Source organism: Puma concolor, chromosome B1 (genome assembly GCF_028749965.1).
Source record: "Puma concolor isolate L17-30 chromosome B1, mPumCon1.1.hap2, whole genome shotgun sequence".
Lineage (NCBI taxonomy): Eukaryota > Metazoa > Chordata > Mammalia > Carnivora > Felidae > Puma > Puma concolor.
In genome coordinates this window covers 118047662-118073630 of record NC_141670.1, presented here as the reverse complement: position 1 = coordinate 118073630, position 25969 = coordinate 118047662, and the positions used below count along the sequence as shown (strand labels likewise).

At 38.6% G+C, this 25969-nt stretch overlaps 1 protein-coding gene across 7 annotated transcripts in view; it reads left to right on the top strand.

Moving 5' to 3' along the window:
* NPNT (nephronectin) overlaps positions 1–25969 on the top strand; it is an 83657-nt gene that overhangs the window by 21470 nt on the left and 36218 nt on the right. For 5 of the 7 annotated variants that reach the window (XM_086704463.1, XM_086704466.1, XM_086704461.1 and 2 more), the window contains 4 exons: positions 12525–12617; positions 16924–17016; positions 22258–22377; positions 24561–24680. In XM_086704463.1, the coding sequence (XP_086560589.1) occupies positions 12525–12617; positions 16924–17016; positions 22258–22377; positions 24561–24680 (426 nt within the window). The remainder of the gene's footprint in view (positions 1–12524; positions 12618–16923; positions 17017–22257; positions 22378–24560; positions 24681–25969) is intronic. The other 2 variants (XM_086704462.1, XM_086704464.1) reach the window with 1 other exon arrangement.

The following is a 25969-nucleotide window of genomic DNA, read 5'->3' as shown; positions in this document are numbered from 1 at the left end:
CTATGTTCGGAGGGCTTGGTGAGACTTTGCAGTGGAGGGTGTGGTATGTGATTGGTCTAGAGCTCAGGGGCGAGATCTGAGCGGGACCCAAGCTGTGATCTGGTGATCTCTGCACCAGAGTCTTACAAAGCTTCCCTCCCCTCCGTCAGCTTCTTCAGTCAGCATTGATAATCATCGCTACTGTGTCCATAGAGGATCAACTTAAACGGTGTATGAAGAATGTGGGAGAGGGAAGATAGTACATTGCATGTTGGTTGAAATGTTATCTACTAGTTTTAAGTTTTTGAAAACCATTTTGACCAGGGAAAAAAATCACCCTGTACAAACGTTACATCCTTTTTCCCCCTCTCGGTTGGCTTTTTCTCTTTTACATCACGGTGACTCCTAATTCTAGGCAAACATTCAACTCAAAGTGAATCATTGTTAGGAATAAATGGCCACGCTTATTTTGGAAGTTTGTATTCTTTCTTAATTCTTGTTTTCTTTGCAAACGTTTTGAAAATCAGCCCTGCCTCAAGTTCTAGCTTAGATGCTACCTTCTCTTCTCTGCCTTCCTTACCTTAGCAGTGGGAATTCTCCTTTCCTTTCTGTGCATTTAGCTGTAACATATGCCTGGAGCTTGTCTCACACTGCCCTGCCCAGTGGTTATTTGTAGATCTGTGTCATTCGTTCTGCTAGACCGTTAGTTCCATGAAGCTACTGTCAGTGTCTCACGTATTTTTATATCCAGTGCGGTAACTTCCACTGTGTCTTGTGCAGTTCAGCTCAGCTCGGCACACTTGTGAAGGTGTAAGGACCAGGACCTCTGTGAACAAGGGACGAAAAAGATACACAAGACATAATCTCAAGAACTAGATTGTGGTTTTCAGGAAGGACAATTTACTGGAAAAAATGAATATATTGAATTTGCCTGTCTTATGACCTTGTTACATATCATAGATCTTAACTCTTTATGAAGGTTCCAAAAAGAAATTGAAAACACATAAAATATAGTCTGATTGTGGCATCTGCTGTTTACAATCCATTGATGGTTTGCAATTATGGATGGACTCCTGATTCTTTGAGTGTAAGGCCCTCCAGGCTGACAACTGCCTTAATTTTAAAGGATTATTTTCTGCTGTATAGGCACTGTGAGAGTGGACTGCTATTGTATTTCCAGACTGTCTGCTGCTTCTTGTATCTCTGGATTCTCTTACGCTGCTGGCTCTGCATGAAAGGCACTTCACCCATCCATGTGGTGAATTCCTACTCGTCCTTTAAGATTCAGTTCACATTTCCTCTTGTAAGCTTTTCCTGACAGTTTTTGCTACCCCTCCCTCTTTACAGAGAAATCTTTTTTTTCTGTATTCTCTTAACACCTTGTACACCTGTCATATCCGTCTTTGTTGGGAGACTGTATGCTGTTTCAGAGAAGGTACTGTGTATTTAAAGAGCTCCAAGTCTAATGGAACTAGATAAGGAAAATAGCTAATGATGATACATAAATAACTTATGATAGAGGTATGTGCAGAGGCTTATGAAAGCAAGGGCTCCAAACTCAGAATGAGGGTCTAAAGCAAAGTGGAGATGGTAATGTTTAACCTGAGTAGTAGTGATGCCTGAGTAGATATTAGTCCAGCAGACAATGGAAAGAAGCACATTGCATAGAAAAGAATGGAAGTCTCAGAGTGTGTTGTTTTCTGGGAATTGCAATTAGTTGGTACTTTTGTGGATGTGATTGCAGATGAGGCTAGTGGGGTAGGCAGGGGTCAAATCAGAAATGTGGTGTTGGAGCTTGAACTACTACAATGAGCTGGGTAAACATGACAAGGAGTCGGTGAGTGAGTGAGTGTAAGGAGGAGAATATCATGGTTAAATCATGGGTTAGTGAGGTCCCTCTATTGGTAGATCAGGCCTGGATTGAAGTCCATGGTACTGGAGGCAGGAAGGCCACTGTGCCACCACTTATTTACCCAGTCCTTCACTGATGGTCATTTAGGTTGTTTCTAAATTTCTGTTTAGGATTTTTCATCAGATAAATTTGGAACAGTAAATAAACTAATGTTTTCTTTAAAAACACAAATGCCCCTCCCATCAAGTCTATGCACGGTCACAAAAGTGATTCCATTTTTTAAAAATAGTTCTTTGTACATTTATTCATCTGTTTTGAGAGAGCGAGCGCAAGAGAGAGCATGAGAAAGGGAGGGGCAGTGAGGGAGGGAGAGAGAGAGAATTCCAAGCAGCTTCTACACCAGCAGGATGGAGCCTGACATGGGACTCAAACCCACGAACCAAACCGTGAAACCATGACCTGAACTGAAACCTAGACTTGGATGCTTAACTATGTCCGTAACTCTTTTAAACACAGGAATTCTGATTGTTGAAAGAAGTGATAATGGTTACATTAAAATTTTCTGGCCTTTTGCAGTGATCTCTCAGTAAACCTCAAAAGTACAGCATCATCTCCTCAGCTAAGACAAATATAAGTATTTTCAATGAAAACAAATACTTTAATGTTTCCTTATATCCTAAAGAATTATTACGTTATGAAATCAGTTATCTTATAGATTTATTTTACTCCTTCCCAAAACCTTTTCTGACTCTCTTAAATCTGTATAATTGATCATTTCCTCTTCTGTATCCTTTAAAAATGCATCTGTTATTAAGACATCTTTGCTTACTTCTGTCTTTCCTTACTGGACTTAGCCTCCTGAGGATGAGGACTTGGCATCTCATTGATCTGTATTCCCTCAGTTCTTAATACAATGTCTCAGACACTGGAGCCTTTCCTCTTTGCCATCCTTAACCTCATTATAGCTACCATTATATTAAGCTCTTACTGTGAGATGGGTACTGTCCTAAGCACTTTATTTGGATTTTTCTCAGTTGGCTGTTCCAGGAACTCTATGGATAAGTTCTACATGCACCATGTGGGTTTCCTGTTCAATAAAAAATGGGAATTCTGGCAACTTTGTCAGATTCAACCTATGATCTGCATTTTATAGCAGAGAGAAGGTGGGTAATCTGCATAGGTCATAGTGATAGAGTTGGGACCCCAGGGGTCTAACTCTAACACCTGTACTCTTAAACCCTCCTCAAGAGTGCACTGTTAAGTGAACAGTGGTTCACAAGTGAAGTAATACTATTTGTCAAGGTGTGCATATTATTCTATTGGTGTTTATAAATTTTTCCCATTTTCGTGTTTGAAAATTTTCAACTCCACAGAAGTTTTGACAGTATAAGAACACCCATATATTCTTCTTCTACAATTATTAACATATTGTACATTTTTTTGCTCTCTATTTAAACCATTTGAAAGTACCTTGGAGACATAATGGCACTTCATGCCTAAATATTTCAGCATGCATCTCCTGAAAACCATGACATTTTACCTACAAATCACAGTATCATTATCATATTTAAGAAATTTAACATAGATACAGTACTATCCTGTAATAAGCAGTCTAGATTTCTCCAATTATCTCAAAAATGATTTTTTATGGATTTTTTTTCTTTTGCATTCAGAGCCAATCAAGGATCACATAGTATATCTAGTGGCATTCCCTTTTGGTCTCCTTTAATTTAGAATAGTTCTGTCACTTTGTCTTTTTTTTTTTTTTTTGCTTTTTGACAATGACGTTTTTTTGAGTGTATACCAGCTGATTGATAGAATGTTCCACAATTGATTTAAACTAAACCTTTTATGCAAGAATATCACATAGGTGGTCATTTATTACGATACTCCCATTGCACACGATGTAGTTCTATTTTTGGTGATGCTAAGTTTGATCACTTGATTAAGGTCCTCAGATTTGCCACTGAAACATATCTTCTTTTTATAATTAGTAACCTATTGGATGATACATTGAAACTGTTTTGACTATTCTGTTTCCTAACAAACTTCTAGCCCATGAAAGCTTTAATATCTATGGATAGTTATTTCCAAATGAGTTATTTCAGTGGTTGTTGCAAAATTTTTTGAATTCTGTTATTCCTTCTGCGGGTTAGCTGTCATTCTTCTTTTTTTTTTTTAATTTTTTGTTAATGTTTATTATTTTTGAGAGAGAGAGACAGAGGGCAAGCAAGAGAGGGACAGAGAGAGGAGACACAGAATCTGAAACAGGCTCCAGGCTCTGAGCCATCAGCACAGAGCCCAATGCAGGGCTTGAACCCACGAACCGTGAGATCATGACCTGAGCCAAAGTTGGACACTTAACCTACTGAGCCATCCAGGCGCCCCTAGCTGGCATTCTTCTATAAAGAACTCTGTCTCCTTTTTTAGAATCACTTTGGACATATGGGTTCTCTCATTATTTGTTATCAGTTACGATTCCTATTTTTCTTTGTGCTCAAATCATTCCAAATTTGGCCAGTGGGAACACCCCCAAGCGATCTCCTCTGTCCTTTTCACTTGTTTCCACCATTCTTTGAATACATCCGTGCTTTTTGTCTCAGCAAAATATTCCAGCTTCCCTGACCCAGCCCTGATTCCTTTATTGTGGAATGGTATTTAGAAACAAAGATCTGGGGGGCTAGGTGTGCTGATTGTTGCTGTTAACCTAAGAAAAGAGAAAAAGTAAAACCTATTTCACACTTCCAAATAAGTAGTAACAATTTCTTATGTGTTCGTAAAGTATCATTTGGTATTAATCTAAATTTCACTCTTATATCACATTAGAGAACAGGAAAATTAGAATTCTAAGTAAACTCAAAATGATAACCTTTAGAAGATTTTTTAAGTGGTCAGCAATAGTGCTTAATTATGTTAAATAGAAACTGGTTTGAGATACAAAGGTGCAGATGCAGGCACTTTCTCTGGTCTACTTCAGGAATTAAAAGTTAAATAGAGGAAATAGGTAATGGGTAAATATGTGTGAGTTGGATATTCCCAAAGGCCAAAATAAAATAAGATTGTCAGATAGCTCTTGGAAGATGACATTGCATAGACCAGAAACATTTGTATATTTTAACTTCATGCCCTAAATGATAAATTGATTGGCTGACTTAATGTTTGACTATAGTTCCTGATTAAGTTCTTAGTAAAAATAACGTTAGATAAAATGCAAGAGCAAAAGAAAATCGTAGAGGTAGCACTCCTTCAGAAGAGATAGCAGTTATATACTTCATTAGTGATTCAGAATCTGGGATCTGTTACAGAACAAGCAATGGAGTGGGATTATGGCAAAATATTCTGGTTACTTTAAGTTTCTTAAATTATAGGTCGCGTTCTTAACTGTAACTTTTCTTTCCTGAAAATGTAACTAAAATACCTTTACATCTTTAATCACTTTGACACCCTTACCCCTCTCATCCTTTCCCGCATGGTGTTTTTCCTCTCCTCTTCTAAAGCCCCTCAAAATGTTAGGTTTTCTGGCTTTTTTCTTAATATAAAACTAGTGGATTGACCATGAAACTGGGGTAAGGGTTCTTTTCTAGTATTGGGCAAGTCATTGAACATTCCGTGCCTCCACTTCTGTGCTGGTAACATGAGGATAAAGTCTGTCTCTTTCCTGCCACGTATGGATATTGTGAGGATGAATTTAACCAGTCATACAAAATGAGTTCTGTATTCCTGAGAACAATTTAATACGTAGTATTTTATAGTGATAACAATCAGGGACATTTTTATTTCAGTTTTTACTACACCAGGAATTGGGATTTGGAAATCGGATAGTGGACACTAGGATACAGGATATTAGGAAGCCCGCAGAGTTGTTTTTCTCTAGAGATCTTAAAATCTGGAGGATTCTTTCTTCTGGATTTTGTTGTACCTGCCCTAGGGAGTAGCACAAGGTCCTTTCCAGTGGAGTCCTGTGAAATTCTGCCTCCATTTCTTCAGGTCTCATGAATAAGTACAGCACCAAGCTGTTTCCCGCTTCTTTCAGCAATTCTCTCTCTTCCAAGGCCACTTGCTTTTTGTAAAAGATACTCCTCATCATATGTTCCTGTCTCAGAACAATGAGTTTTTCCATAGCTGGGTTCTCTGAAGCTTTAGGTGTAATGAGAGCTCTCTGCGATCTCCCTGTTTTGTATCCAGTCATTCTCTTGCCTACCCTTACATACCTCTGTGTCACCTTTGTTTCTAAATTACATATCCTGGAGGACAAGGTTCTTTGTTCTGCTTTGAATAGTGCTGTATCTGACCAGCAACACGATGTAGATGGCAAAAATTACAAATGATTCTTAGGACCCTGAAGACAATCTTACTTACATTAGAAAATCCTTCTCAAGTTACCAACAACACCTGAGGTTGAGTTGGTTGTTCCCCTTGTCTCTCCATCCCCACCGCTTGCTTGGGCATCTCAACAGGTCCTCAGTTTTTCACATGTTGATACTTGACTCCCTGCGTGATTAGTTTACATAAGAAATATTATATAGAACTGATGTGGGAGTTTAATTGTCCCCTGACTTATTTGAAAACTCATTACATAGCAGTGTCAGAAAACTGTTCAATTCTCAGAAGCCCAGCTATATCAGTTAGGATGAATTTCTAAGAGAAAATTGTAGATTGCAGTCACACAGAAGGCATGGGGGCATGTGACATGAAAGACCTATGTCTGCTTTGCCAGTTGAGTCGTGCTTCTTTTTCTAGTTAAAACAATGACAGAGAGGTTATTTTAAGGGCACTTTGGAGATTATGCTGCAAGAATGCTAGTAAATTTTGAGAGTGAGTGCCCATTTGGGCTTCATTCTGCCATCCAGTTTTGGGGGGAAAAACCTGTCATTCATTGGTTGTCTGATCCTCACCTGACTTTCATTTACTGAGCTGCTATACCATATGTGATACCAGAGGAGAGCAGACCTCCAAATATGGCCCAAAGTTCTGGTCTCTGACTCACACGAAGGCCAGAAAAGCAATGCTGCTTTTTCTGCTTAACCTTTAGCGCCAACAGACACAAATTGCAAATTTCCAAATTCCAGTTTCCTCCAAATCAAGTGTATCATCTATTTTTGATGTGTTTAGAAGATCACTCTAAAGTGGACCACTTACTCTTTTGATTTTTTTTTTTAACCCCTGACCTGCTGTCCACAGCAGATTTTAACCCAGTGGAGAGGGTTACCAAAAGGGGGACCAGTTTAGCAGAAGTTGGAATAGTGTTTCTCTAGCCTCAAGATGAATACGTATTTTTGATCTAATTCTTTAGACTTAGGAATGAAGTTCTTTAGCTACTTCTATGATTATTTGGTTAAATTACAGGTATAAAATAAATTTGACAAGTTGTTATTCTTTTATTAGGATCTATTCATAACATTTCTGTCCTAAATGCGTACCAAAGAAAACATTTGCTGGCTTGCTAATAAACACAGATAAAGTCAGATTCCATAACTTTGTGTTCAGGGATAATCAGGAATTGTATTTGGCTGCAAATAACAGGGGCCTAAAGAACAGTGCCAGCATGGTTATTCAGGGTTAATATTGTGACTTCTTGCTCTGTACTCTTCTCCCTTCTCAGGATCCCCTCATGGTCATAAAGTGGCCAGTGTAGTTCAGCCATGACTAGTCAGCCCCCTTTTGAAGTAGCATTCCAAAAGCCCTATGCAGTAACTTCTGTTTACCTATAGTTGGCCAGAATTTAGTCACTTGGCTACCCATATCTACTAGGGAAGATAGGGAATGTCGTTTTCCATTGCCAACTCATTCCCCACTCCCCAAATGAGCAAACAGAAATGCCATTCTCTTTTAAAAAAAATGCTTATTTATTTATTTTGAGAGAGAGAGACAGTGTGAGTAGGGGAGGGGTGGAGAGAGAGAAAGAGAGCGAGAAAGAGAGAATCCCAAGCAGGCTCTGCATTGTCAGCATGGAGCCTATGTGGGGGCTCCAATTTATGAAGTGAGATCATGACCTGAGCCTACGCCAAGAGTCAGTTGCTTACCTGACTGAGCCAGCCAGGTGCCTTGCCATTCTCTTTTTAAAAAGAAGGGAAAAATAGATATTGGCAAGCGCCCAGCAAGATATCTGCCGCCGGTGCCTTTTATGATCTCCCCTAACCCTTTGGCTCCTCTGCTGTTGTAAGCACTTGAGAGTGGAGCTTCATTAGCACACTTGGCACTGGGAACCCCTTCACTTCCCTTCCCCCGTATTTTATGCATATTCTGAAAGGCTTTTGTGTATCAGACAAACTAGACTTTAAACTAAAGGCTGTAACAAGAGATGAAGAAGGGCATTATATAATAATTACAGGGTCTATCCATCAAGAAGAACTAACAATTATAAATGTCTATGCACTGAATACGGGAGCCCCCAAATATATAAAACAATCACAAGCATAAGCAACCTTATTGACAAGAATGTGGTAATTGCAGGGGACTTTAATACCTCACTTACAACAATGGATAGATCATCTAGATACATGGTCAATAAAGAAACAAGGGCCCTGAATGATACATTGGATCAGATGGACTTGACAGATATATTTAGAACTCTGCATCCCAAAGCAACAGAATATACTTTCTTCTCGAGTGCACATGGAACATTCTCCAAGATAGATCACATACTGGGTCACAAAACAGCCCTTCATAAGTATACAAGAATTGAGATCATACCATGCATACTTTCGGACCACAATGCTATGAAGCTTGAAATCAACCACAGGAAAAAGTCTGGAAAACCTCCAAAAGCATGGAGGTTAAAGAACACCCTACTAAAGAATGAATGGGTCAACCAGGCTATTAGAGAAGAAATTAAAAAATATATGGAAACAAATGAAAATGAAAATACAACAATCCAAATGCTTTGGGATGCAGCGAAGGCAGTCCTGAGAGGAAAATACATTGCAGTCCAGGTCTATCTCAAGAAACATGAAAGGCTTTTGTCTTCCATCCCAACTCTCAGCCTCTTAACCTCTAAGGATTTCTTCAGATCACAATTTCCTACAGGGGGCCTTTCCAGGATCTGCAATCATAGCTGTGACTATAATAGATTATGACTGTCCTGCCCCTCCCCCCTTTCTTCTTGCATCTCCTCCTCTGAATCCTTGGTAAGTTTTGGCCAGTATATTCCAGTTCCACAGTTAATTTTTCATATCCTCGGTGACTCTCTCATCCGCCCTGACACCTAGTATAATACATGTATATAACAAATGTCCAATGCATGTTTATCGAATTCCACCACAGACCTGATGCAAGCGAATGGGAGAAGGTCCTTTTGTGCAATATTTTTCAGAGTGTTTTCCTTTTATGAGAGAAAATGATTGGTTACATCAGCATTATGAATATCCTATTCTGTTGGTAGCTGTTGGCTAATACTTAGGTCATTAGTTACTTTAGTGAATAGTCTGTTGGATGGAAGTACAAACAGCAGTTTGTTTGAAAATTACTGACATTGTAAACATGTAAGAAACATTAATAGTCTTGGCCTTTTGGAATGTGTGCTTGTGATGTGCCTAAGATTAGGGCACTCCACTGAGAACAATGAGAAAGGGAGGGGGACAATCAAAGCTTTTGTTCCTGTACAGCACCTGAAAGTACCATAAATGGATGGTCATCAAGCTGTTCAGGGGGTCAAAGGCAATAAGCCTAGGCACCTAAAGTTTGTTTGATAATGTGTCCTCTTCTAAATACATTTTTCATGTTTTTAAGTGGTACTTCCCAAACTACTTTTTCATGTTTTTTAGAGATATTTTCAAATTCCGGCTATTTGGGGGGATTATTACTTCGACTTACACTTACTGATTTTGAGACGTTTACTTTATTTTTTAAATTATGACACTCTCGGTGCCTCAGTGATAATTGATTCGTTCAGGTTGTATTCATATATAAACATTAAGATTTATGGAAAATCTTTTAATATGAAAAAATTTTTAACGTGCATTTCTTGGTTATGGGACCTGGAAATAACATGAAGAATAGTTTATTTCTGGGACTTGTTTTAAAAACTGCATATAAACCATTCACTCGTGTCCAGTTGACTGAAGAATCATATCGAAGACCCTCCTAGATGGTTCATTTCTTCTCAAAGACCTGAACAAAATTGCTTCCTCTTGAATTTCATGCCATGTTTAAAATCAGGTTTTAAGAATTTTCCAAGTGCAACTCTCTACCATTTACACTTTATACTCTGCTCATCCCTTCTTTCTGCAAGCTTTTTAATACTTGCTGAGCAGCACTTAGGATTAGTAGTGATACCAGGTGGGGTGACAGACAAGCAGGAAAGGTTTGAAGTAAAACTGGCAAATCAGCACTGTAGAGTGCCAGATGAGGGAGAGGTCAGCAAGGGCTAAGTGAGGAACTGGAGGAAACACCAAAAAATAACTAGCACATTGGTTTTACAGGAGTGTTCAAGTTTTGAAGGAAGTGATGTTTGAGAATTGTGAGGGAGGAAACTAGGAGCATATCCCAGAATGGACGCAACCTTGGCTGCTATGGGAAATAACAGGTGTCAGGGACTTTAGAACTCAGGGTCATTGTCGACTACATTCCCCTTGGTCTCCAAGAGGTGTCCACTCCTCACTCAGTGCTCACTGAAACCCCTCTTTTCCTGTCACAAACAAATCATGCCTTTCACATGTCAACTAGACTTTCTAGTCCATCCCACATAACATCACCAGGTTAATATCCTTAGAATTTTTATTTTCATCAGGTAATTATCCTGATGATGATGATGATAAACTTCCAGAAACCTCCCATTTCCTGTAGATACAGTGTATTTTCCTCAGTCTGAAATTTATGGAACATCATCATCTGATACCACTCACCTGTGATGGTCTACATCTCATTTTTCCATTGACATTAAGCTATCTCTTCACTGCCTCAAGTATCCCCTGAGTAAATGATAATTTATTTTGCTATATAACTCTCCTTACCTTGGAGAGTCTTCCCCTTCTCTGTCTACCCATGCTTTAAGAACCAACTCAAGGGGGGGCGCCTGGGTGGCGCAGTCGGTTAAGCGTCTGACTTCAGCCAGGTCACGATCTCACGGTCTGTGAGTTCGAGCCCCGCGTCAGGCTCTGGGCTGATGGCTCAGAGCCTGGAGCCTGTTTCCGATTCTGTGTCTCCCTCTCTCTCTGCCCCTCCCCCGTTCATGCTCTGTCTCTCTCTGTCCCAAAAATAAATAAACGTTGAAAAAAAAAAATTAAAAAAAAAAAAAAGAACCAACTCAAGGGGCGCCTGGGTGGCGCAGTCAGTTAAGCGTCCGACTTCAGCCAGGTCACGATCTCGCAGTCCGTGAGTTCGAGCCCCGCGTCGGGCTCTGGGCTGATGGCTCAGAGCCTGGAGCCTGTTTCCGATTCTGTGTCTCCCTCTCTCTCTGCCCCTCGCCCGTTCATGCTCTGTCTCTCTCTGTCCCAAAAATAAATAAACGTTGAAAAAAAAAAAAAAAAAGAACCAACTCAAGTCTCTTCTGAGGCTTTCTGTACAAATCTCTGTGGATATGATTGTGTGAGGATTTCTTCACAAATTTCATACATGCCACCCATTTTTCTCATAAACAAATGTTGCCCTAAATGAAAAGTGATTGTTTTGTCTTTTCATCTACATTGTTAGCTCTTTGAGACTAGTGACAATGCTATACAACGAGTTTTCTTCTATTTTAGCATCTCGCATAGCACCGTGCGCAGATTGGGCGTAGAGCGATGTTTCTTAGTCTGGCACCATTGCGTTTTGGGTTGGATGATTTGTTTTTGTAGGGGACTATCTGAGCATTGTAGTGTGCTTAGAGCCTCCCTGTATTCTACCTGATAGATGCCAGTAGCACCCTCTCCCCAGTATGACAACCAAAAATGTCTCTGTTTATACCAAATGTTACATAGGGGACAAAGATAGCCTCAGGTGAGAATCACTGGTATAGAGGAAACAGAATAAATTCTGACCAGGGTCTTGGCAGAAATGGAAGACTGTAAAAAAGCTTTGAGTGACATTTTACAGCATTTTGGAATCTTGAGGAAAGACCAACTCAGTTGATAGAAGATAGTAGTTGTAAAATAGAGCTCCCTGTTTGCTGTGATAGACCACAGCAAGGGTGTAGGCAATTGCAACACACCTAGGGTTAAGAAAGATCAAGATGAAGTGGATCTTAAGTTGAAGTTCCAGAAATACTGAATTTTTAGTTTTTACTTTATTTCAAGCCATTTCATATTAGAAATAGCATTTCCAATAAAATAGATATTATTTAATGAGAAATTTATCTGGAGTTCATACATACCCAATATCTTTGGACTAAAAACTACTTTTGAAGCATTTTGGGGGGAGTGAGTTTGAAATTACAGGTACAGGTTATTATAAAGTTGCAACTATTGACAAGTATCAGTTGTACTTATTCATAGTTTTACCTCTTTTTTTTTTTTTTTTTACTGCTTTAACATTATACTTAAGTTTAGGCAGTTTTCCAGACCCAAGCGATACACACACACACACCCCCTACATGTATGTGAGAGTATTTAGTCTAACAGTGCTTACCACACTCAGACATAGTGAATTTATATATTTCTGCTATTCTGTTGTAAGTTCTTAGTCTTCTTTTTTATTATCAGACTACTATATGACATAGATGCTATACGGTTGATGTTCAACTGACCTAGAAGTAATGCATTAAATCCTCTCTTCACAGCTGTATGCCAACCACAGTGCAAACATGGTGAATGTATTGGACCCAACAAGTGCAAGTGCCATCCTGGATATGCTGGAAAAACCTGCAGTCAAGGTAGGAAAACAGACATAAATTACAATCACAAACCCCCTCTATTTCTGCCTAATATAAAAATTAGAGGTTCTCATGCCAAACCACTTTTCCACGACTGCTGTTTCTAAATGTGTGAGCTGCCATGTTCTGAAAGATAAAAATATAATGTGAAATCTTAAAATGTATTGCATCAGAGGGCAATTAAAAGAATTTCATCCTCTTATTCATTGATGCTAATTAAAATACACATTTAAAGAAGAGAAGCACAGCATCAGTAATGTAGAAGCCTTCCATTCTGCTCATCTTTGTTTCTCCACTAACTAGTTGGGAAGCTCTGGCTGATTTTTGGCCTCCTTGGACCCCTGTTAGATGAAACACCTTCAGTACTCAAAGTTAGGTAGGAGTTTGAGGTACGTTCAAACTCTGAGCCCTTTCGTTTTTGAGATTAAATTCCGTTCAACTATTACCAGATTGCAAAAGTTCCTCTGAGAAATAAAGATTTTGACTAATTTATGTTTGTTTTAAGTTGTTTATAAAAGCAGGTGTTTACTTAGCACAGTGCTCAGGTAGTTTACATGTATTATCTATTTTCATTATTACAGTGTCAGGAGGTAAAGTGTTATTTATGATAACTAAATGATAAATAATAGCTTATTGTTATTTTTCACTTAAAGAGATATCAGGGATATTAAGTATCGTGTCTAAGTTCACAGAATTAGTTGGTGAAAGATCCAGTATATGTCTATTTAGGACTGTTGGCCATGTAAGAAAAGCTGGGGTTAGATTTCACCAGAGAGATACAAGGATAAGAGTCAATTTGTACTTATTTCTTAAATGTAAGTAATATGTTCTATCCTTTTTAGTGTTGAATGAAACAGTTACATGGGGCCTGTCTCATAGATAACTTACTTGACCTCATCAGATATGGAAATGATATTTTTGAAACACTCCTGTTCATCAATATCTGATACTCCTTGATATGCCTCATGTAAACTCGTGACTTATGGGCATAATTTCCACAACAGTACAGAAAAACTTATGTTTAAAAGTATATGTAATTATTCCTGAACTGTCAGAGGAAATCCATGCTAATGAAATGTGACATATCCAATGGTAGGAGAAACTGTTATTCTAAAGTATGTTCTGTATTATCTGTTATTTGATTAACTTTTTTTCCAATGCTTCTTTTATGTCTTATAATATTTTTTAACTTGGAATTTACCAAACATACCTGGATAGTCTTTTTGAAGTAAGTGGAGTTTTTATGATCTCAGTTTACTCTTTTAAAAATCCATTTAATTTTCCTTCCACAGTCTAAGTTTGCAAGTAGTGACATGTTCAGTTCTGATTATTGAGTTCTCAATGTGTTCAGTTCTGATTATTGAGTTCTCAATGTGTTCATCTTAGAGTTCCCACATGCTTCCTTTTTTAAAGTGGTGAACATAAACTATCAGAGGTTTCATCAATATGTCAGTACCATAAAACTTTGTTGTCCTGATGCCAGGAATTTATACAAAGGAGGTTATTATAAGAAGCCACTGTTGAGATTGCAGAGAAATTCATTTAAATTTATTTTCAGGAACTACATCAACTTTAATATGCTTCAAAGACACTGAAACTATTATTGTAACAAGGATTTATCTCTGGGTATCTCCTATTTTCAGAAAAACCAGTTTATCATGTACTTTTTACTGTAATACATACCTGTTTCTCTAAAGAAAAGTTGAAATTTACTGAGTTGAAATCTTGCTTTCTAAAACTATATTCCTTAGGGGGGAAGAGGATTTCATTAGTAGCAAAATGGGATTTTACACCCGCAAAAAATAGTGCGGACACTGAAAATGTAATTTCAAGTCCAATCTTGAATATAAAACCACAGCTTACAGTAAACATATATTTTTGATTATCTCTTTCTTTGCCTTCCTTACCAAAAAAGCAATTGTGACAAGTTCCCAATGGCATTGTTTGTGGTGTTTGAGAGCAAGAATCCTTTTTGGCCTCTGATTTCTAGATTCCTGAAAACTATTATTAAAATGACTTGCACACGCTAAGTGCACATTAAATATTTGCTAAATGAATGATTGTTTCATATAATGGCTCTTGGTCCTGAACACCACACTTGTAAGGGCTCCATGCAGTTGTGCAGTTGCCCGGTCCAGCACTGTAGGCAGTCTCTGAGTCTGTGGGCTGGGAGCCCTCGTCAGGGTGAGAGGCAGCTGTGGAGGAGCTGGCTAAGTGGGAGAACTGTCCAGAGACACAAGGAAATGATATTAGAGTAAATTGTCTATATCTGTTACATAGCAAATTAATGTAGACTGTTTTTATCTGGCACATACATTTTAATAAACTGGCAAATATGCCTCAGAGATATTGGAACTCCCAACAGGTTTCTTTTTTCTTCAGGAGAAATGTCAAGAAGAGGTATATTTGAGATGATTTCATAGAACTGGAAATTAGCTTTTCATTGAAAGTAGGTTTCTGTGTAAGGCAAGTATTCGCTAAAAAATTTGTTGCAAGTTGTGTGATGTAAGAAATAACCTCCTGCAGACTTGATTGGTGGAGTGAATAGCTTGTATGAACGACAAGCATTTAGCAAGTGCTTTCAGAGCTACCTGGGGGCAGCCAGAATAGCAGGGCAAGCCCACTTTGCAACTGGCTTAAGTTAACAGCCTTGTTGCAGGATTGGTGTGAATCTGCTCTGGGTGGCTTGCTTTTCCCTCCGAGTCACTTCTGGATTTGTGATAGCTAGATCACATATAAAATCATAGGCTCGGCCTGATCATTAGCACATTCTATACGGCACATGGTACCTTTCACAGTAATGAAATGCTAATCCTAACTCTGGTTTGCTTTTCCTCCACTGTATTTTTCTGGTAATTTTTACTCATGCACACTCTTCTGCTCTTTGAGTCTCTGTACCCATACCAATTCTCTTTCCCCTCAGCCAAAAAATGATACTGTTATAGGTAATAATCTTTTTATAACTTTCCAATTAGGGAATGATTTTTATCATGTAATATGTCCTATCATTGCATATTTTCAGAAATGAAAGATCTATGTTCTTGAATGCAAGAGGTGGGCCCCCTTACAACCAGAGCCATGGCTAGGGTTAGGGTTGGCAACCAGGAAGTGCCATGGGCAGAACCACCCACAGTGCAGCGATCTCCTGGAAGGGTTGAGTTGAGGGCACATGGTCAGGTATGGGTCAGGCTTAGGGTTTGGAATCAGGAGCCAGAAGATTGAATGGACCACGGTTAGGTAAGTTCTCCTGATCACCCCCTGCAGCCCCATCCTGGCCCTGGAAATGGTACCATGCAATTCTGGCTTGTATTAAGGGCTTACAATAATTTCAGAAGAAACAGTTTATAAAATCAGTTCCTAATGTTTTGACAAAGTTTATGTTTCATATGTTGAATTCCTCACCCCAAGATCTAGTATCTTGTAGCACAGAACCAGACAGTACATTTCGGTGGCTTAGGTAAATCTGAAAGTTGATTGCCTTCCTTAGGACAACAGTCTAAATGCTATACCCCTGGGTAGTAAGGTAATTCCAGATAGCCTTACTTTTTAAAAGATGTGTGGTTTCAACCCAGAAACCAGTGTTCATTTAATTGGGAATATTAACTGGTTATTAATAGTATGAAAGCCTTGAAACAGGATGCGATTGCCTTTTTGACTCTACTTTCGAGTTACTCATCTTATTTTGGTAAGTTAATAATGGCAAGAGTTAACCTCTTTTGTGGAAAGCTTACTGTATATTCCTACTAAGTGTGACCTAAATGTAACACGAGTTCTTACATGTGAATAACATTGGTGAACTGTCATGCTATTTATTTAAAAAAGCTCTATGCAAATCATAAATTTGTGCATAATTGTGGAGTATTTTAAACTATTGGACAACATAATAAGGAAAAGTCTTGATTGGACTTTTAAGACTTCAGTGTCAGGTAGACTGTAATCAGTATTTGTATAATCGAGTTTTCTGTCTTTGTCAGTGACTACAATCAGGCTTTAAAAAATGACCATCTCTTTTTTAGTGGTTTCTCTAAAGATTGGTGTAGGAATGATGTATGTGTGTGTGCATGTGTGTAAAATGTACTTGTGTTCTTGGGAGGCAAGATGGCAGTGATAAATTTTAAGGAAAATAGAAATTAAAATTAAAAAAACCAGAAGAACTAGAAACTGATTTTTTAAAAAGCATGTACAGTATCCTTTTTGAAATCCACCAACTTTATGTAATTGTTTAATATATACTTATAAAGATTTTTAGGGCTAAAAATGACATCAGTTCAAAGTTGACTCTTATTACCTTCTTCCTGGTGTGAAGACGAACACTTCTACCCAACTCCTCTTGACCAAGGCAGTGAACAGCCTCTTTTCCAACCCCTGGATCATCAAGCCACAAGTTTACCTTCAAGGGGTGAGCGTGTATTATCTCAGGTGGTTTGCTCTCCCACCTGCGCGGCTTCCTGCAGTTTCGTCACTTTTTGCAAATATCCTGAAGACTAGCCCCAGGAGTACCCAGCCTTCGGCATCCTGAGCATGTGAAGCAAGCAACAGGAATTGTCACCTGGTGCTGATTCTCTGTGCTCTAAAAAGCCTGGAGCCTCCACTGTCCTTTCACTGCATTAGAAATATCATTGCTTCTCTTCTTCTTTTCTGGGCTTCCGAATGTTTTCTAAAAGTCAAATGGCAAAATAACCTTAATTTTAATAGGTGAAGTCAGGAATTCCAAAGCAACTGAGATTGGGATTTTGATGACTTTTGCTAAGTAGATTTCAGAAATGATGAAGTCCTCTCCCCTGCCACCATATCTGGAGAATATAGTTTTAGGTTACCTAGAAATCAAACCATACGTTATTAATTTATTCTTTTGATGTACATTTTGTGATATTAGAAAGCCTAGGTTCTGGTTCAGTATAGCCTTTAAGTGGCTCTCTGATTATAAGCAAGTCATTTCGTGTGTCTGAGTCTTAGCAAACCAATTAGTAACGGGGAGAGAATTCTTGCCCTATTCACCTGTAGGGCTGGTGTGGGAACAGGCATACCAGAAATACTAATGTTTTCATTATGATGTTTTGTATGAAAGTCCGGTGGCAGCATGATTTTACAGTTTTTCTTCTAAAAGACTGTATCCTTTACCCACCCCTAAATTTAGAAACTTAGAATGACTGAATTAAAATAGTTTAAATTATTAATTAGTTTCTCTCTGCTGATAGCAACTTTATCTTCTGCATAAAGAATTAGGGCAATAGAAGTAATTTCAATCACTGAGTTTTAAACAATGGAAGTTATGGCAGTTGAATGACATCTATTTGCCTATGACCTCCACGTTAGATAAAATGTAAAAGGTTAAATTTCTGAGACGTTGCCGAGTTTAAGGGTCAAAGAAGAAAAAAGAAGTCTAAATGTATTGAATGAAGATTATTTTCCTTAAAATCCATTGGGTTATCTTATTCAGTGAATCTATTCTAGATTTTTTAGGCTGTTTTTCAGTGTCTGCATGCTAACAAAATTTCTGATTCTTTTTTTTCCTACAGTGTAATTATAATGCTGTGCAGCTTGCATTTTTGTTCTGGAGTCTCTTCTCACTCTCCCCTCCACCCCCCCATCCTACCTTCCCAAGCTCCTGAATCCATCAACCTGCTTAAATATACGCCTCACTGTAATAGATGTGCTTTAAGAATGTATATATGATAATTGAAGCATTTGAAATGTAAGTGGTTTAATTGTAAAGTGATGTCTTCTGATGTGATAAAATAGGTACATGACAGAATTAATTTTTTATTGTAGAGTTTCCTTATAATTACAAACTTCTAGAGAAAGAACAAGATTAAAGTGAATTTAAATACACTAAAGTTTTCTTTCCTAGGTTCTTTCATCACCTTTAAAACTGATTTGAGAAAGTGTGATCATGTTCTTTATATTGTTCTACTTGTTAAATTTTTTTAACATTTATTTTTGAGAGACAGAGACTGAGTACAAGTTGGGGGGTGGGTCAAAGAGAGAGGTAGACACAGAATCTGAAGCAGGCTCCAGGCTCTGAGCTGTCAGCCCAGAGCCCAACGTGGGGCTCAAACTCACGAGCTGTGAGATGATGACCTGAGCCAAAGTCAGACGCTCAACTGACTGAGCAACCCAGGCGCCCTGTTCTACTTGTTATTATAGGAGAATTTGCTGCAAATTGGAAGTGGTGTTTTTGAATTTCTGACCTGATAGTAAGACATGTGTTACTAGGTCAGTAGTCTAAGAGGTTTTGGAAGCAGCACATATTAAATCAATTTTGTAAGACATTTGGTCAATAAGAAAATAAAGCTATAATAATCATAAACTAGAAACCCTGAAGAAAATTGAGAAAAAAAGAAGTTCATCACCAGGACACCAGATGCTTTTAATCTTTTGAAGCTCCCTGCTTTAGCAGAAGTCTGATATTTGGTAAATATTGATAACACGGATTATTGTGGAATTCTATTTCATAATTTCTGCAGTGGTTTTTGTAAGGGTCAGTGTGAAGTTTTTAGGACGCACATGCCTGTAGCAGATGGAGCAATGATGGCAGTCACTGGAGACATCGACACCAGCCAGCTGTCAGTGGGTATCAGCCACTCCATCACCAGCTGTTAGAGTACAGCTTTCTCAGATTGCTTTCAGCGTATTAGATATTTATGTGTCAATTTAATAATAGTGAAGTAGCAACAAACGTCTCTGCATTTACCCATTGAATGCTGCATGTTTATTTCCTCTTCCATATTATTTCATACGGATTCCCAGGTGGGGGATTTGTTTTTGTTTGTTTTTGAATTATGACATCTTGTTTTTCACTTCCTTTCGGCTTCATGATTCTTAACCCAAGAGTACTCTTTTTCTCATGGGAAGGGAAGGATAAATGTGGACTGAAGACCACTGGCAGCCCCAGTCTGGATCATGAAAACTCTCATAGCAATCTTGAGGGGTCCTTTGTTGGTCAAGAGTGGAGCTGCCATAACTTGGCTTCAGCTTTAGTTCATGGACAGTGTCTAAAGAAATTTCCATCAGCATAAATATCCCTTGTATAAGCTGCTTAGAGCTGCAGACATCTGGCCAATTTCCATCAGGAACCCACAGAAGTTTCTGTGGCTCTTTAAAAATAAACCTAAGTGTTCTTAATTGACACATTTTATATCCATCAATAACTTTCCCTTGAAATATAGAACTCAGTCTTAATCTATGGCTTTATTGTACTGTTCATTTTTTTTTTAATGTTTATTTTTGAGAGAGAGAGAAAGAAAGTGGGGGGGGGGGGCAGAGAGAGAGAGAGAGAGGAAGACACAGAATCTGAAGCAGGCTCCAGGCTCTGAGCTGTCTGCACAGAGCCCAAAGCGGGGCTTGAACTCAAGAACTGCAAGATCATGACCTGAGCTGAAGTGCGATGCTTAACTGACTGAGTCACCCAGGCACCCCTCTACTGTTCTGTTTTATATTTGCTTAGTGCAAAAAATATTTAAAACACAAAGCCTTTCTCTAACAATGTGCTCAGATTTAAATACTATTTAAATTTTTATTTTAAATGTTTTTATTTATTTATTTTGAAGAGGGGGCAGAGAGAGAGAAAGGGAGAGAGAGACTCCCAAGCAGATTTCCATGCTGTCAGCGCAGAGCCCGATGGAGGGCTGGGTCTCTCAAACCGTGAGATCATGACCTGAGCCAAAACCAAGAATCAGACACTTAACCCACTGAGATACCCAGGTGCCCCTAAATACTATTTAATACCAACCAGGAACTTATCAAATCCAGGTGCGAAACTGCAGGGATGTATGGATATATTGGGAATGATAATTAACTTCTCTTAGAACATGAGAAAAGATTCCCTGACTCTAACTTTTAGTAAATACTGAAATACAAGTTGGAAGAATATTAGAGGTGGAGTGAATTTCTTTCTCTTTCTTCCCTTATTTAAAATTTTTACTTCATGTAACAGAGAGGTCAAATTTTTGGTTGCTACTATAATCTGCAAAGCACCTTCCTTGAGGAAATTTAAAAATATATATATTTTAAAATATGATTCTGTTTTGAATGCCCTTGACCGGGCATGAGACAATAAAGTAGAAAACTGAAGAAAGCATGGGAGATGATGAAGGTATCTGGTTTCCTTAGTTAACCTTCCTAGGCTTTGCCCAGCTGGGGACCTGCTCACTGTCGTGTTAAGGTTAGAAAAAAGACCATGTTGGAAAGTTAGTAAGATATGAAAACATTTGTAGATGTAACAAGTATTAGGTGGTTTTAAAAGCAGTGTAATTTGGCGGTTTAATTAAATGAAATCTATAAATTACCAGTAAACGAGCAGATCAGATTTAAATTCGATTAGGTTAAAACACCTTGTCACTAGATATACCTGTATTTCTGATTTGATGACATGAATTAATAGATAATTTATCTCATCAGGTGCTTATGCTGATAGTTCCAGACACAGTAAACATGTGGTCGTATTTATTTTTAATGAAGTCTGTATTTTGGGCATTAGTATTTCATTTTGTCACTATGAGTTTTATGTTCACTTGAAGCAATATTCACCTTGGGCTAGAAAATTCTTACAATGTGAAGTTTATTAATTTTATGTTGATATTTAAATGGACAAACCTAAAATACATAGTAGTCCACCATGTATCATCCAGTAGTGTTTCCATATACCTTTCTTAACTGCCCAATGAAAACATGTTGGAGGGTAGGATTTTTTGTTTATTTTGTGACCCGAATACATCAGTAAAGCAGGAAACTGAAATTTCTTCTTTAATCTGAGATCAGTGTAGAGAATCTGTAAAACTGAACAAGAGAAACCACACTAGTGATCACTGTAATTCATGGAGCTCTTATCCTCTGAAAATAGAGCTTTCCTTTGGAAAGGCCAAAGCAGTCTCATGTTTTTTTTTTTTTTTTTAATTTATTTTTTTTTTAACGTTTATTTTTTTGGGACAGAGAGAGACAGAGCATGAACGGGGGAGGGGCAGAGAGAGAGGGAGACACAGAATCAGAAACAGGGTCCAGGCTCTGAGCCATCAGCCCAGAGCCCGACGCGGGGCTCGAACTCACGGACCGCGAGATCGTGACCTGGCTGAAGTCAGACGCTTAACCAACTGCACCACCCAGGCGCCCCAGCAGTCTCATGTTTTAAAATCTGTACACTTCCTATAAACTAAGAAAGGCTCACAGAGTATCTTTTAAAACAGAAAGAGATTGAAAGAGCAAGATCACATAGAAGTGAAGCTGGTAGTAAACCTAGATATTTGGAGGATATTGGAGTCAGGTAGGTGGTAGGCACCTCTACCCATGAGGTAGATAGTCGTCTGCTCTTTCTAGGGATGATCAGGTAGGCACGTGTCTGTGAGGAGAATTTTTCAAATTGTCCTTTGTGGACAAGTACTCTGTAATCAAAGTTCCAGAAATTCACACAGCCCTCTCATTGTTATAAGGTCATTACTGATGGAAAGTTCTTGGTCACCCCTAGTGTAAAATTAACCTTAAAATTAAGATGGCGTAAAGAAGCTCTATCTCTTATGGAAATTACTGGTTACAGTAGCTTGACCTTCTTTTCTCATTTATTCTTTAATATAGAGAGGTATTTTAAATGGTTTATATTAGTGTTGAGGTTTTCTCATTTTGTTGCATCAACCCCCATTCTTTCCAGATCTAAATGAGTGTGGCCTGAAGCCGCGACCCTGCAAGCACAGGTGCATGAACACTTACGGCAGCTACAAGTGCTACTGTCTCAACGGATATATGCTCATGCCAGATGGGTCCTGCTCAAGTATGTCAAGAATCTTAACTGTTTTATAAGTGCTCTGGCTTGATTTCACATGGTGCTCTGATAGGGTGTGTGAAAATAGCCTCCCAGGCTGTCCTAACCAGGATGCGAGCATGTATTTATATGTGTGCCTAAAGAATGGAAAATCAAAATAAAAATTGCCCTTTTACGTGTCTAGCATTATTTTACCATGGGTGTCCGCGTTAAACTGATTTGGAAGTGGTATTTAGAACAAGAATTGTAAACTTAAATGTGTTTTCTGATGTTTTTTCCCCAACACATTTTTGCCTGTCTTCTAGCTGGGCAAAGAACTGCTCTAGCCAGAAAAGGAGCATTCGTACCTATGTGAGGACTGTGTTGCTGTTCACAAGGACAGACACTAAACTGTTAGATGGTAGAGAATCCATCAGAGGACCCAATAACGCTTGATTGAGTATAAACCATTCATAAATACCTTCTCACTTCACGTTTACATTTCTTTATAGTCGTCTAAAGACTAAGATATCCCTTTTCTAAAAAACAAAATCTACTTCAACTGAAAAAAAGAAATGATTACAGTAACATGAAAGGAGATTTCATGTCTTTGTGAGAAAGAAATATATCGTGTTTTCGTACTATCATTTGGATGTGTTTATAAGATGGACAATGCCCCAAAGGCTGTAGGCTGAACATTGAATTGAGATGGTGTTTATATAATACCATAATGACAATGACCTACATAATGACAATTGATGATTTTCATTTTTACTGAGTTACCTGTTAAATTAGCTAATTATAAATTAGTTAATTACCTGTTATCTCTCTTGAACTGGGTTGCATTTTATTAGAAAAGTTGAGCTAATCTTAGTTAGCATTGCATATTTAGCATGGAACCTTTAGAATTAGGTGAATTCATGTTTAATACTATGTGGCAGTGATGCTGGAATCCTCCAACATTGTACACCTCAGTGGGATGTTTTATGTTCCTAGAAAAATTTAGTGGGAGATTGAGAAAGGTAATTGGATGTTTTAGTTAAGACTGGCATTTAGCATGAGTAATCTGGAAAATTACCTCAATTTTCCACTTTTCCTTGGCCACTGGAAAAATTTCCAGATAATCTACATGAGGTAAAGTTTTATATTTGTCTTTTAATTTTTAATTTTTATTATTTTTTTAATATATGAAATTTATTGTCAAATTGGTTTCCATACAACACCCAGTGCTCATCCCAAAAGATGCCCTCTTCAATACCCATCACCTACCCTACCCTCCCTCCCACCCCTCATCAACCCTCAGTTTGTTCTCAGTTTTTAAGAGTCTCTTATGCTTTGGCTCTCTCCCACTCTAACCTCTTTGTTTTTTTTTTTTTGTTTTTTTTTTTTCCCCTTCCCCTCCCCCATGGTCTTCTGTTAAGTTGCTCAGGATCCACATAAGAGTGAAAGCATATGGTATCTGTCTTTCTCTGTATGGCTTATTTCACTTAGCATCACACTCTCCAGTTCCATCCACGTTGCTACAAAGGGCCATATTTCATTCTTTCTCATTGCCACGTAGTACTCCATTGTGTATATAAACCACAATTTCTTTATCCATTCATCAGTTGATGGACATTTAGGCTCTTTCCCCAATTTGGCTATTGTTGAGAGTGCTGCTATAAACATTGGGGTACAAGTGCCCCTATGCATCAGTACTCCTGTATTCCTTGGGTAAATCCCTAGCAGTGCTACTGCTGGGTCATAGGGTAGGTCTATTTTTAATTTTCTGAGGAACCTCCACACTGTTTTCCAGAGTGGCTGCACCAGTTTGCATTCCCACCAACAGTGCAAGAGGGTTCCCATTTCTCCACATCCTCTCCAGCATCTATAGTCTCCTGATTTGTTCATTTTGGCCACTCTGACTGGTGTGAGGTGATATCTGAGTGTGGTTTTGATTTGTATTTTCCTGATGAGCGATGTTGAGCATCTTTTGTCTTTTAATTTTTGAAATGCATTAAAGGTCTTCCTCAGATGATAACAGAGCCGGTTCACTTCTTAATCTTCTTGATCCCTGGGGAAGTAAGGTCTTTCCGTCCCTCTGTTTTCTACTGTCTTTAGACTGTTGGATAATTGAGGCTTTTTTGTCTTCATTGTTGATTCAATGTCAAGTTAAAAAAAGTCATATAATTTGTCCTCTGCCTCTCTGAGTCAGCCAGTCACACTCTTTCCAGGTGCCCTGACGTGCTCCATGGCAAACTGTCAGTATGGCTGTGATGTTGTCAAAGGACAGATACGGTGCCAGTGCCCCTCTCCTGGCCTACAGCTGGCTCCTGATGGGAGGACCTGTATGGGTGAGTTGTAAAATCAAGCGTCTCTGTCAGCAGCCTCTCTAGGATAAAAGGACAAAGGGAAAGGTGATGGAGTAAGGAAATGAGGCAGTTACCTACATCAGGCAATTAGCTATCCTTCAGAAGATAGCACGTGTCTCAGGAGAGGACCTCTCTCTATGAATGGAGAATGGACACCTTATTTCCCTAAAAATGAGGGACGGCGGGAAGCTTTGGGCAGAGGAAACCACATGTGCAAAGACTTTGAAGTTTAAGAGAGCACAATATTCAGGAAAGGCAAAGGAGCTCAGTGTTTCTAGAATGTTAAGAAGGAATGAGTGATAAAGCTGAATAGGTAGGCAGGGATAGGTTATATATGCTGTGCTAAAGAGTTAGATTTTTTTCTTGTAAATTAGGAAAACAGCATAGGATTGTGGTTAACTGTCTGGGCTTTGATTTCAAACCTAGCTCTGCTGTGTGCTTGATATGTAGCCTTAGGCAAGAGACTTCCTTTCTTCGAGCTTGAATCTCCTCATCTTTAAAATGGGAGTAATGCCATGTAGAACCATTATAAGGATTGAATGGGATTATATATGCGAAGAGCTGAGCAGAGTACCTAGCATGTAATACGCTCTCAATGAATAGAGGTATTGAGTGATTCCAGAGAGATTTATTTAGTACTTTCTATATTTCAGGTGCTGTGCCAAGTGTTAGGATATATAGTAGGGGACACGGCAGACAAGATTTTGGTCCTCACAAAGCGGATAATCTAATGGGAAGACAGAAAAGAAACAAATATCCAACAAAATTACAAACAATACTAAATGTTAATATGAGGTATTAAGAGAAAACCATAAAAGGTCTATTTTAGAAAATAATGGTAGAAATGGTGCAGGGCACTGCACTGGAAGAAGAGAGGCTGGCCCGTGTGAGGTTTAGAAAGAAAGAAGGCCAATGTGGCTTCAGTACAGAGTGAGCGTGAGGGGCAGTGGCTTGCGTTACAGCTGGTGAGGTACATAAGGACTACATAGTTATTGCAGGGTGATCACAGACATTGTGAGGAATGGATTTAACTTAAGAAGCAAGTGGAAACAGTTGAGGAGTCTTAAGCATGGTAATACCCCAATTTTATGTTTTAATAAAAGATTTTGACAGTTGAGAGGGAGTGCTCTGGAGGGGGTAAGATTGGCAGGGAAAACACTGGTTCCGAGGCTCTTGCAACAGTCTGACCAAGAAGATTGCAGCTTGGACTAGGGTAGAGGTAGTGGGTGAAGAGAAGACTAGATGAGTTCCGATCACTTTTCAGAGGTAGA